This window comes from Pieris rapae, chromosome 1 (assembly GCF_905147795.1).
Source record: "Pieris rapae chromosome 1, ilPieRapa1.1, whole genome shotgun sequence".
Classification (NCBI taxonomy): Eukaryota; Metazoa; Arthropoda; class Insecta; order Lepidoptera; family Pieridae; genus Pieris; species Pieris rapae.
Window position 1 is genome coordinate 1,411,128 of NC_059509.1, and position 14,554 is coordinate 1,425,681.

Genomic DNA, 14,554 nt, shown 5'->3' on the forward strand with positions numbered 1-14,554 from the left:
TGCATTCCAATCAACGATCAATTTAATTTCAATTACTTACTAAGTTTTAGATTTTCGCCTTCCATGTATTCAATGACTGCCAATTTAAATTTTAATTCAATATCGTCCTTAACTCTTTCATCTTGTTTCTCAATTGTACGAAATATTACATCTTCAAAAAGTCTTCTAGTTCTTACATAAATATTTTCCTTTCTCTTATATCCAAATTTTTTCAAATAATAAATATAATCGTCCATTTTGTTATCTTGGTAAACAGTAAAGATATTATTTAAAGCCACAAATAAGTCGTGTCGAAGTGGTTTTTCCTCTGTTATTATATTTTGGAATTGTTTTATTTTTGGTCTTATTATTCTGCCATTGTATGAAGACAGCTTCAAAAGTTGTTTTCGAAATCGTTTTATCTGTAATTTGAGTAGAAATCCAGACCCCAAACGTTTAAGACTTTTGCTAAGTACTTTCATGTATCTTGGAATCCTGGAATTGGAAAAGTCTTCCAATAGAACATCACAAATATTGGTAATAAGATCGTAGAATGGACCAATAGGTTTAGTTGGAGATGATAATCTCAATGATGAAACATCATCGACTATAGAAGCAGCAAGTGGTATTGGAATTATATTGAAATTAATTAGAAAAATTAAAATTGCTAAAATGGCGGCCATCGTTAGACTTTAATGCCAGTTTTTTGCTTGAGATTTCTAAACCCAAACCACAGTCGCAAGTCTTTCAGCATCTGGAAAGATATACATAAATATTTAACGTCTTATTTATTTACGTGTTTTCTCAATAATGTGACCAAAATCATCCATTCAAAATCAAGTTGTACCTATTGGGACTTTTTTGTTGGCGCATTTGTGAAGGAAAAAATCAACAACGAAAGTAGAGAACCAGTGGAGGTAAGGTTCATAGTCAATACTTAGTGGTACTTAAGAATCACTATTATATGTCAGAAACGTACTGGAATTTGACATAATATGAGAGACATAGTTCGCGATAAGTAAAGTTTGAATATCCTTTAAGACAAAAACATCACCTCCCATATAGTAAAGAAAAATAGCAATGAAAAATATTTTTGTCATGTTTGCCTAATCCATGACTCGAAGAAATGAAGTTTATTAATAAACTAAGTTTATTAACTAACTAGCTAAAACTCTAGAATAAAAACAATTAATATATTTGTTATAAATAAATAAACAAATAAAATAATTATAAACCTACTTGGTATATTACAATAGTTGTTACAGCTGCAAGTAACAAATTATCAGTACCAACGAAAATCGAACCAAATAGCATACAGTCGAATGTCGCCAGCGTCCATTCTTCACCCCACCTGAAAGTTAATTTTACGGTTATTTTACTCTTTATATTCTATGAGCCATACAGCTGGTGGTAATGAATTTAGAGTATTTATTTCTAACGCAAAGGTTTCTTTCCATAGAAACAAAAGGGAAATATTAAGGAAGGTACAAAAAGAGGTTCTGTTTAGTTATTTTATTGAAACCGATAAATTCACACCATACCCCTTTTGATTATAGAACTTCGATTAACTGCAGGCCCATAAGCTGTAGTGATCTATGACAATATTTGCAGGGTTTAAGTAATGCATCGCTGAGATAATAGGTATATGTAACAAAAACTAAGTACCTAGGTACTAATGAGGTTGACTAAGTTTTTGATGTTTTATCATTTAAAAAGTTAACAGCTGTCCGGTTCATAGTATTGTCTTTTATTAACATAACTTTTACACATTTTAAATTTAAAATTATGTCTGAATAATTATAAGTTTAAATACAATAATACATAACTATAATCCTTAAAAAAGTGTTTTTCTTTAAAAGCTTTCCGGTTCGCCAAACTGGCCGACGAATCCGAAGAAATTATACATATTAATATTTTCGATGTAAATCGACTTTAGGACCTCCGAGCTAAATACGTTCTTTTTATACTTTACCATGTTAAAGCCAAACAAGATGGCGTGTTGTCATTGATGTCATACAGTAAAATGCTCACATTGCTTCCTTCTCTGTTTGTTATCTCTACATCAAGAAGCCTTTCTAGTATTGTACGTTCAATCGCCACCCAACTTAAACCATCAAGAGCCTAGAATGATTAAACTTCTTATTTAATGGCTAAAAATAATTAATAAATATGTTAAAATAATTATAACTTTTCAGGTACTATGCATTACAATTAAACATATTCGTGGATACGAATATGTTTACAGTACACAATACATTCACATACACTTGAAAACAAACCAGGGGGCTTAGTCAAGATGCCTTAAAAGTAGTGTATGTCGAAAAGTCGAAAACTAAATTTGTATGAAAATAACTCACTCAGGCTTTAGTATAAGCGTGATTATTCCCTATGTATGTACTTGCCAAGGCATCTTAACTAAGCCCCTAGCAGGTTTGTGCCCCAACAGTTGAATCAAAACCTAGAGCAGAGTTTGATTAGAATAAGGAAAAAGCATTGTTTTTTTATGGGTACTGTATTTTCTTGCTTATAAACTTTTTATAATATTTTCCTCAGATTACTAACCCTTTCAAAGAAAGACGAAAGAAACTTTGATAAGAGTAGACGGTTCGACTCGTTGTCTTGCCGAAATAAATCTGCAAAAATACTTGTGTTACAGCTAAATCTATAAAATAATTATTTCAATAAAAGTCTCAATAACTTAATATTTACCTTCACCATTGTGTGCAAGCTTTTTGTAAACAGTTCTGAAAAGATATAAACATATATATAATGATTCAATCACACTTTCACATACAGTATGTATATATATAATGTATTGTAATAATAATATAATACAAACAAGTATTATACGGAAAGAGTGTTATCTCGCACTCGCTCCCTAGTGTGGGGACTATCGTTAGATCAGTTTATTATTACTAGTTTTGTTTTTTATTAATTTTCACTCTACTCCCCTGCCATAGTGTCCAGGGACTTTATATATCACTGCTACTATTTAACGCGTCGGGAATTACGCCCCGACTACATCGGTAATATTTTTATTAACAATATTCATGGGCGAGCCGGGGCGCAATTCCCCGCGAGACCCGCTCTTTCTGTTTTATTTGCCGCCTTTATGTAGAGATTATTGTTTTATTACTAGTTACCTACTAGTACCTTATTTGTGTTGCAAACACGACCCGACATGTTGCGAGGGGGCCCGGAAAATTCATACTAGAGTCACAGTCTTCATTTCTATAAAAAAAGCGTTTTAGATATTTGAACAATGTTTTTTGTTTAATTTATTGCAAAAGTTATAACTTTATGCCAGTTTCAAGTAAAAGGTAGGGAAACTACACGCGAGAAAAATTAAGTAACACATCAAAAGGAAAGAAAGGGATAAGCTAGTTAAGAATATAATATTTATATAAATATTAAATCTTAATATTTTTATTTATTATGATTTGGACAATCCGAAAAATCTTTGCGTTGGAATGCACTTCCAAAAAAATCTATACTTAAATGAGATTTTTTTAAATATACCAAGCATTTTTTTTAAATATACCAGCTTTGTGTTAAGGAAAATTTCATACACATTTCTGTTTTTGACTTTCATAAGTATTCATTGTGTTACCTATATGAAAATGATTTTGAATTTGAATTAAGTCTAACTACTTTCTAGTTAAACTGACTGAAATTATAATATAAGCAAAACCTCATAGCTCTTGTCATGTGTTTAAATGTTTTGTAAAAATTCCTTCACTTATACTTCTCCAAATTTGTATATTCTAATCAAATATTAGAATGGTTTTAATACATGTCTTAACTAACGCGCTTCATAAATACTAAAGTACTAAAAAAATTAAAAAGGAAATATTGAATTTATAAAAGCACTGTTAACCCTTATACATAGTAATGTAATACATATAATGTATCCAATCCAATCCTTATAAATATAATGTATCCAATTTTTCTAATTTAACCGTTACCTCCCATGAACATAATGCGCATAAAACTCCTCTTGAAATACTATAAGTGATAGTTCTGCCCCTGAACATACACTTAATAAACTCATTGGCTTTTCGAGATATCTATGTTTTATCCAATTTATGAAGAAAATTATGGTATATGAAAGCCACCAAACTATAGTCGCAATAATCCATTTATATCCATTGCTTTTAGGCATATAGGAGTTCCACAGCTCTGTAACCTGATAGAAAATAAGATTTTTTTTTGTTTATAGACAGCATATATTGTATATAAGCAAGCAGTGTTGGCCTTGACTTCTGTGGGCATTAAACACTCGTATGGTGAAGTAAAACACACAAAGCCGGCATCAGGGCCGTTCAAGTATTAAGTAACCAAATTTACTGAAATTTATTCCCCCCCCTATTGTCAGCAAAAGTAAGCAAAGCTCTCAAAAATAATATTAAGGTATTAATTGTAGGAAACCTCGAATTTCGTTTTCAAGCATAGCAATGTGTGGGTAATAATGTAAAAACGTAAATAATTACGTAATCACCATTTAAGAAGTCCCCGTGACCCGATAGAGCTTACGTAACACTTGAAGAACGGCCCCTTGTATGAATTCGAAGTAAATTAAAAATGAAGACTAGGTAGTTAATATTATATTATATAATATATAGTTCTATAGATATTTTTGTAATAAGAATAATGTAAAAACTTCAGTGTTTAAATTTAAATGTTTAACTTGGCATCACTAGAGACAATGGCAAGCGGCCGGGTGGCAGGTGGGAATTGGGGTATACTTTTGGGCCCGGCCCGGCCGTGGGAATCAGGTGCACAGACGTTAATTAAGCGTTAAAGATACTTCACAGGGACCAAAGTTTTAAAATTTCATTTAATTTTCTTTTTATTAATTTTTATGATGTAGATTAAGAAAATTTTAATTACTGTATATTTGTTTGTTATGATTACTAATAATTTTAATGAGGCATTACCAAACCACTTTGTTTTTTTTTTTTTTTTATAGAACAGGGGGCAAACGGGCAGGAGGCTCACCTGATGTTAAGTGATACCGCCGCCCATGGACACCCTCAATGCCAGAGGGCTCGCGAGTGCGTTGCCGGCCTTTTAAGAATTGGTACGCTCTTTTCTTGAAGGACCCTAAGTTATGTTTAACTTAATTTGATAAACATAATAATAAAATACTATTATATTTTTAAGAATTGATTCATGGCAGATTGAAATAACAATTTACTAATTGTATCGTAATATAAGCTAACTAATTGTCAAATGTAAAACTCCCTCGTTTATTATATAATTTTGTAATGCATTATTTACATCTATCCAATTTCTCACAGTTTTTTTTTTTAATTATACAGCATTCCATTCTTTCTAAAACATACTTGCAATATTCCAAGAGTACAAATAACTGTAGCAATTGGTGATGATCTCCGTTTGGTCTGCCACTCCATCCACTCTTTAGCAAGCAAAATCGATCTCCAGTGGTCACTACTTCCAGTGTTTGGCGAATCTAAAAAACATAATTATAGTCATAACACCTAATAGAGTAAATCAAACATTTTCTTGACAATTGTGAGTTACCAAGACTTTTCTATTGGCAGCACTTTTAGATTTAATTTACGTATATTGTGTCTCGAAGAGAGAATTTATTGATATATTATTACATTAAAATAGACAGCTAAATATATAGCACAGCAGAAAGCAAGCGTTGATCGTTTAAGTAATACGACTCACTATTTTAAATAACAAATTAAGGTGTAATTTAGGGTTGAAATTTGGAGCCGTTACTAAAAACGTATAGAAATTTGCTTAGTCTCCAAGCTAAATATCACAAATAAAATCAAAGCCAGATACAGATGACTGGAGGCCTCAAGACAACAACTAAAATGCAGTTTTTGCTTTAAAATTAAACGAATAACACTGTAATTAATTAATTAATATGTACCTACCTGAGATCGAGAAATGACGTTGTGACCAGTCTATAAAAAATACATCAACTCTACATTGATTCCAGTTTATCCACACTACTTTTAAACTCTACTGAAATAAAAAAAATGTATATAAATATTCAAGTAAGCGTTATCAAAAGCATAGTCCCTGATAGCGCGGTATTACCAAAGATTTGATTCTCGGAGAAACAATCATATTATTACATTCATGTGTAGTGCTGATTCAAGAAAGAGACGTAGATATAGCTCTGCCCCGTAAATAAAGATTTAAGTTTAATTTATGTTTAAAAATAATAAATTACCTTTAAAATGATTACTGAATACAATACGATTTTAATTATGTTTTCTTCTGTTTGTGAGAGAGGTAATGTTATTCCAATGTTTCCCGCTTCAGCAGCCAATGCGTGTAGAGTTGAGAATGAAGTTGCCTAAAATTAATATGAAAACACAGTTTAATATAAAGTATTCATATGTGTAATTATATTAATGTAATCCTGATTAACCGAATTCCAGCTGATTAGCAAAGTGGTTTTGTATTTATCTTAATATATATATTTCTTGTGTGCGTGTGTATGTGACTGAACTCCTCCTAAACGACTGGACCAATTTTGATGAAATTTTTTGTGTGTGTTCGTGGAGATTCGAGAATGGTTTAGATTCACAATTTTGTCCGCTGGACAATGTTTTTTTTAATTAATTAGTAGTTGTTGATTTTGGAATGTTTTACATTGGATCCGACAGACGGCGCTACCATCGCACTGTCAAATTTTAAATAATATTCGAATTTTAATTTTAGTCTGTCCCGACAGTTAGCGCTGCGATCAAATTAAAAAAAAGTTTTGTTATCATTGTGTTATTGTAGACCATGTGCTGGATCGTTAGATATTGTCATAACATTTGAATAATAATTTTCATCAAAATGGTCCAGAATGTTTTAGCTTATTAAAAAAAGTTTGAAATTTTCAAATTAAAGACGTATAGACAGGACAACGTCTGTCGGATCCGCTAGTATACCTATATAAGGTGGAAAATTTAAATCTTCATACGTTGTATTGTTGTAAGTTAAAAACCAATTCGTTGCCGAATCGCGCAGATATTTATTCGTACAAGGCTTATGGAACAATTGTAAATATCTGGTCACATACGGGGGTAGATTATTAAAGAAATATATGTCGGCAAACCGCAACTTTTATTGTGATTTACAAACTTTCATGAAAAACAACAAGTACAATGGAAGAGAGTAGTGACAATAAACTGCAGCGTTTAGTTAAATGGCTAGGATGTCAATTGAACGGCTTATTAAGCTAGTTGGCTACGACATATATTATTTCGACTGGGAGCGTACTCCATCAATGAACAGTATTTTGGTTCCTCTATCGACTTAAAAAACCAAAATCATCGGTCAATTAGCGTTTAATTTACAAAAATACTTACAAAATATATGCCGTCAGCTATAGCAGATGCCATTAAAGGAATGATTGAAATAAATAATCCACCTCTACGCATAACGCCACGCCATTGAACAAGGGCATATATGCAGAACAATGAGCTAACGATAGCTCCCCAAATCTGTAAAAACAAATCATACGTCTACTACTTTTGTTTAAATTGTATTTACAATTAAAAATTCGGTCCTTACTAGCAACGAAGTTCGTAAACGCTGAAAAATACGTTAACAATAATCGAATGTGATTTTATATTTCTATTAAAGGAACGATACCTATCAATATTCTAATATGTTAATGTTGGCTGTAAACTCTCGTACGGTAAAAGAAATCGGAACGCTTTGGACAGAAAATTCTATGAAAAAATAAACGATTCCGAAAAAGACCTAGACAGTAGCACTACTGGTTTATTACGTACATTACGTCCCAACTTTGGCAGGCACGCGGTAAAATCTTTAACTTATTTATATCGGCAAAACTCGATTCCGCGTCAATAATATTGGTAATTTTTTTATGCATCTTATTTGAGAAATTAACTTATCTAATCTATTTTATCTATGTTAAGTGCCTATCTTTACCCGCGGTTTAGCTGGTACTTTTTCCTAATAAAAAGCAAAAATAAATATTTTTTGTATTATTTATGTTTACTATAATTGTCATATATTATGTAACATAATATATCCACTGTAACATGTCCACACGAGTAGTACTTGCCGCGTCTCACCTTCCTCGGACACGACTTTGGGCCGCGCAATTCAAGTGCACATGGGCACTAATTAAATATTAAAGTTGGCACCTGGTAGATAGTACTGATGACCCCAGAGCTTATAAGTGTCGCAATACAGCGAGGCTATGCTGCCAGCAGTAAAGATACACTGCTAAGGGGACTAATCTTTTTAAATTTGTTTTAAAATACTTTTAAATAATTTTTATGATTACTTTGTAACTCAAGAAAATTGTAATTACAAATTATACATATGTAGCATGATAAATTGATATATTCCGTATATTAATATTATTGTGCTGAATATATGCATCCTTACTTCTAATCCGCGATAAACGCTAGCATACGGCATTTCGTGATCAACAAGTAGAGTCGTTGTTATTTGTTGGACCAAAGGTGATTTTATAGCAAAATGTGCTTCAGTGTTGACGTAAAGCTTTAACGATCCTTTTAATTCTCTTTCAATTCTGTAAAATTTTATTAATTATTATATTTTATAAATATTTTTAAGAAGGTGAAATACTTTTTTACAGCAAAATTTAAACGATGTATTTAATAAATATTGCATTATTCTAAATATTGTATGCACATAGGAATTCCACCCGTTCTTTTTTATTATACGATTTGGTCCGTATTTTTGAAACAGAGCAGTGGAAATCCTTGTATTCATAGAACATATTCAAGGTTTCAGAATAAATAGGCTCTCTTTGACAAGCCTGCTTCAAAGTGCTCGAGAGATAGATAGCCAATCGCTGTCCAGTGTTGTATAATTTTAAATTACTGACAAAATATTTTTTACAAATGAATATTGAAAGCTAATTGCGTGACTCGCTTTCATATTCTTTCCTATTAGAAAAAGAAATACCGAAACGTAATCAGAAGTTTTCTCAAGTAGACTATTGTTGTCATATTTGTGGTCGTAGAAAGAATCTTATCGATCAAAAATATCTTTCTAAATTTTGATCGAGGCCATGAATCCTTCTGAAACAAAAGATTATTTTATATACTTAGTATTGCGTCTAGCATTGTGATTCAGTAAATTAAATTATAATAAAATCAGATTTAATTTATATTTGCTTATCTATGAAATAAAAATGATCACAGAAATAGAAGAAGTAGTTGAAGCTAGACGTTGTAGCCACTGAGACATATGAATACATAAACATTTATTTCACAACTAACTAACATTTACTTCGATCAAATGATTACCCTACCTGAACAAAGTTACCATCGGGTTTTAGAATGGATATTGGGAACGCCTTATACTTTTCACCAGGTATAAAAAGCTCATATAATTTTCCAAAATCCGAATTAAGATCCGTAATATTTTTCGTACAATCAACACTGAAAATGGAAGTATAACTATATCAATTATGTTTTACAAAGCGCTAGAAGTGCAATACTTCATAATTTGTATAATTACATATTTAAAAAAAAGAGATCTGATTACAACCATCACAGTGTATTAAGAATAAATTATATATCCGCCAGCTACGTCATTAAAAAAACATTAATTGGTTCATTGTTAATCTCAAAGTTACTTACGAATATCGCTCTCCAACTTTAATTAATATCGGTGGTAAGCAAGAGAATATTCCTTGTGTTTCATCTTGAAGTAATTGTAGAGCCCCATTGGGAGAGTATATCGCCATTCCTAACAATAATGTGTTCTGAAGAGTATAAGATATAAGTTATAAAGATGGAATAAGCGGTGAACTAACAAATATCATGGCCTTCTGGATTTGTTACGAAGACGGGTTGACTTCTTTTTCACTAGTTAGAGAACTTTTCAGCAGACTGAAATGTGATTTCTTACCTTTTCAGGAGAGGGTCAATCAAATATTAGAATACTGTAATTTACATAATGCTATCCTAGTTTTCAGGACGATGAAACATTTATTTGGGCAGTTTCAGAACATGTGTAATCGAGTGATGTTTTCAGGACTAGTTATACCCCTTTGGAAATGGAAATGAGATGGAATATTCTAGACCGAATTGTCTGGGTGTGGGACAAGGATGGAACGATACGTGAAAGAGAGAGAAGATCAAAAGATTTTTCGACGCCAGGCTGAACATACTAGAACGCCGTTCGACAAGGACGGAGCAATGTATAAAAGAGATAGAAAGTAAGTCGTTCTAGAATTGTGCACTGTTATCAATCCAATCCTGTCGAAAATTCTCGAATATTCTTCAAGATTATTCATAGAACTAAACTAAATTGATGCGGCCCAATCGCGATCAATTTAGTTTAGTTCAATCCCGAATGCGATTTCAAAAGATAAATACCGAAGAGATATAGTGCGAATAAAGTGAAGACAAGTGATAAAATACTGCGTGAAGTGCGCGTAATATCAATTAATTAGTGACAGCAATTTGTGTAATAAATTCCTCATTTATTTATCAAGAAATAAACCCTTGAATGAACCAGAGGATTTTCTATCCAATCCCCTAACTCGTTACAATGTCTTAATGAATTTCATGAAGTTATTTCCACTAATAAAGCTCAGTCAATGATAACATGAACCTGGCCATCAATTATATCCTCAGATATAAAAACAAACCGAAAATAATCGTTTAACTAAAGTTTGACAAATAACTTTTATAGGCTTCATTCAAATGCGTCATTCCCGAATTAGGAACACAGGCTCTGAAATTACGAAATGATTCCAGTGCGCTAGCATCTTATTTTTTTTATTATGTTTACATACTTTCTAAAAACTATGCGTAAGTATGCCTAAAAAATACAAGAAAATATGACATCCCAAATTTTACACATATACACATCAATTATATTATATTATTATTATAATGAATTTTATTATTATTATTATGAAAACTTAAAATCGAAAATAAAAAAGAAACTAAAACTAAAAAGATAAATAATAACCTAAACTAAGTGATATCTTAAACCTCATTAAGATATGCAAGGTTTGATTAAGTCTGAGTTTTCTATTAAATTTGCAGATGTTAATAAATTAATAAAAAATTGGTAAATAATAAACATTATTGAAAATGTTATGTTAATGTTTAGCGTTTAATCTTACCATTCCGCGGCGTAGAGAAATCTCCTTTTTATGAGACTCGTATACCAGATTTGGGAGACCTTTAAAAAAAATTGAAAAATTAATTTCACCAAAAAATTGTGCTCATGTATATATAAATTCGTGAATAATATAATTAAAATCTGTTAAAGATCAAGACGAATCAAGTATAGCTTTCAGCTGAAAAGGTTTTATACATCATGAGATGCATTGTAGTCTAGTAGAGAATATATACAAGATAAGTGACGATACAAAGTCAATGTATCTATTAATTACCTACAAAGACAAATTACTTATTACAAGAAAAATTACCATCATGTGTGACCCAAGAATCAACGATCATCATGAAATAAGAATTATTAAAGGCCTTTATTATATAGATCGATGAATGAAAACATTAAGAGGAGTCTTATAACTAAATAAATAAAATAATTAATACAAAATAGGATAGACAGATTACGTGTACCTAGAGCAATCTTTACAATTCGTGGGAAGATAGAACTTCGGAATTCATTATATTAAGAGATAAAGTCTAAAGTTTGCTAATACCTATACACATTTTATTTACCTTTATAAGCGCTATTTTTCTGAAGCCAAAGTCTACATGGTCCTGCCAAGTCTGTGGGGTATAAATATTTGACACACTCCCTTGCTAGAGCGTGACACGCTCTGATATCTGCTTGCTAAAAAAAGGTAAAAAAAAATTGTTTTGTAGTATGGTTTTTATATTTGTTCTTTTTTGCGAAGACGTTTATTTAACTATACTATTGTAAACATTGATTAAGATATCTAGAACTGGAAACAAGAAACCTTGGTGGTTAGAATGTAACGATAGAATTGCGTTTAATTTTGATTAGATGAAATAAAATTACGGCATATCATCTTGTGTGATGACATGAATACGAGTACTAATTCTTATAAAAAAGTACACGATTTTTAAACTCTGTCAACTCAATTGGGTACCCAATTTTCTAAAAGAAATAGAACTTATAGAGTCATTCGAATATTAATATAAACCAACCATACATAAATACTCCAGTTTAATAATATCCAGGAGAGCATTTGGATGTAATTTATTATCACTATATTTCGGCCTCTCCATAACATATTTCTTGGGCAGACATTTTCCACTAACGGCCATCTCATTTCTCCCACATGAACAGACGTCGCACTTAAGACATTTGTTATCGTGAGCTTTGTACCCGCGATGGCACTTAAAACATGTTACTTCTTTCATTGGCGATCCGTCGAAGTTTTGTGTGACTGTAAATAACAACATAGTTTAAAAGTTTCTGTATCTTTTAATTCATTAAATTTATATCGAAACGGACATAGTTTGACAATTTTTAAAACCTTTTATATCAGACGATGTGTCTGCAATTATTAAAATTTCTATAAAGAGACTTCTCAAAATTATACGCAGGAAAAAATCTATGTTCGTTTTGTTTGGTTGTTCGGTCGGTTGAAAAGTTGGTAGGACTGACACATAGATGGCGCTACTAGTATTATATCCTATAATTTTTGCTAGTCTTAAGCTTAAAAGAAACGTGTTAAATTCGAAAACTGACGCACTGTTAGTTTGTGAGATATTGTATGTAAAGCAACTGTTGTTTATTTTAATAATATGATGAAAAGGCATTTCGTGTTCTAATAAAATATTGCTTTTTGACTGTACGTAAGAAAGCATACACTTTTATTTCCTTTGAATGATTTAAAGTTAAAAAATTTAAACTAATCGATTTACCTACCGGATATGTAATCAGCGGAGCACCTCCTGCAAACGACTCGTCCACCTGACTTTTGGCACCTTCGAGGCACACAAGTAGTACCATCGGCAGATATCAATTCTGTTGCACTACATGGCTGACACATATTGACACTTTTTTGGATGCTGTCGGGTGCACAGGTGCAACCAAAACCTTAGAAATAAAATATATTTGTCAATCTATTAAAGACATATTGATTTGGAAATCTCGTTCTTATAATCCAAAAAGCCAAAAAGATAATCATTAGGTATCTACTATATGCAGTAGTACCTATTAGTGATTAACTTACTTCAAGAAATACATTTTTAGGAACATAAATAGAGTACATACCATCATCTGCAGGTACCAGAGAAACATTGGTGTTACAAGATCGACAATCCATTCCAATCGAATCATAATATTCTCCAGTTTTACACAAGTTGGATAATCTATACCCTGAGACTTGTAACACAAAGAAAAACAAAAGATAAACTATATTCATATTACACTCAATAAATCATATGAAAACAAAACACAATTAATTTTCATTTGTTTTCATGATGGTAACTGTTGCTTAGCAACGTTATAACTTCACGCGATTTGAAATTAACGATGTATGTATCGGTATAGTTCTATCTGCACTTTATTTAATACTGTGAGACTTGTAAATAAATTTGATAATAAATATTTAAACGAATTAACTATTTAAAATTAACAAATTAATTATTACAGTTGTCTTTCTCCTATTTAGTATTTCTTTCTAGCGTATCTACAAATGGCACTTTAATTGATAGTTGCGATAAAGTGTTCACATCGTTGAGTGAACTGAGAACCTTTTGAAGTTTGCTTCTGGGGCCTTTGGGGCATCCTTCCTCCACATCTTCTTGACCCTGGCTTTTTTCAGACAACAGTTTCGTTATCATCTAAAAAAATTTACGGGTCTCCTTTTTTAACTTCAACAATATATATACGATAAAGGAAATTATAGATTCAAGGCTTTGTTGGAGCCCTCAAATAAACTATCTATGTTCACGAGTTCGCAAACTTATAAATGTTTTCAAACGCCTTAGAAAACCTTCTGACCCACATACAACCAAGATAGTGTATACTGCATTATGCCAGTCGATATTATCTTACTGCATATCGGTATGGGGTGGAGCGGCATTGTCCCCGATGCTGAAAATTGAGCGCACCCAACGTGCCATTCTTAAAATATCCTTTAAAAAACCTTTCCGCTACTCAACATCAAAATTGTACAGCGAAGCAGGGCTCCTAACTGTAAGACAACTTTATTTAATAGCAATATGCAGGCTTTTTTGGAAACTAACACCCCCTACACCAAATCTAACCAAACGCAAACCTTTATATAAGCAACCTAAAAATCGCACTTTTTTCGCTCAACGCTTTTTCTCCTTCCGAGGTCCTTTCATCTTTAACCACCTTATTAAAAATAAAATTATCACTAACATTTCAAAAATCACACTTCATACTTTCACTAAACAACTCAAAAAATATCTTGTCAAGCTGTCCTATACTAACACAGAAAACATTCTAATCGTACAAAAATAGTGTAGGTATAAATTTGTTAAGTAGAATTAATTAATTAAGTAACGTCTAGATGTAAAAGGAAGAGACTGGCTGCCCACAACACAGGGAATCCTAGTGTGGGGGCCAGTGCACTCTACTTTATAGAAACAATTAATGTATT

General features: G+C 31.7%; 1 protein-coding gene across 1 annotated transcript; it reads right to left on the reverse strand.

The window, feature by feature from the left end:
- Positions 1–664: 664 nt before the first annotated feature.
- Positions 665–12,992, reverse strand: LOC110994446. Its single transcript, XM_045630580.1, has 19 exons — positions 12,850–12,992; positions 12,123–12,364; positions 11,670–11,784; positions 11,105–11,163; positions 9,606–9,730; positions 9,275–9,404; positions 8,926–9,041; positions 8,380–8,527; positions 7,326–7,460; positions 6,194–6,319; positions 5,892–5,979; positions 5,325–5,452; positions 3,945–4,165; positions 3,133–3,210; positions 2,689–2,723; positions 2,542–2,612; positions 1,952–2,100; positions 1,219–1,330; positions 665–733 (listed from the first exon to the last, which is right to left on the reverse strand). Exons 1-19 carry the CDS (start codon positions 12,971–12,973, stop codon positions 665–667), a joined length of 2,271 nt encoding a protein of 756 aa, XP_045486536.1. The 5' UTR covers positions 12,974–12,992.
- Between the last annotated feature and the right edge of the window lie 1,562 nt (positions 12,993–14,554).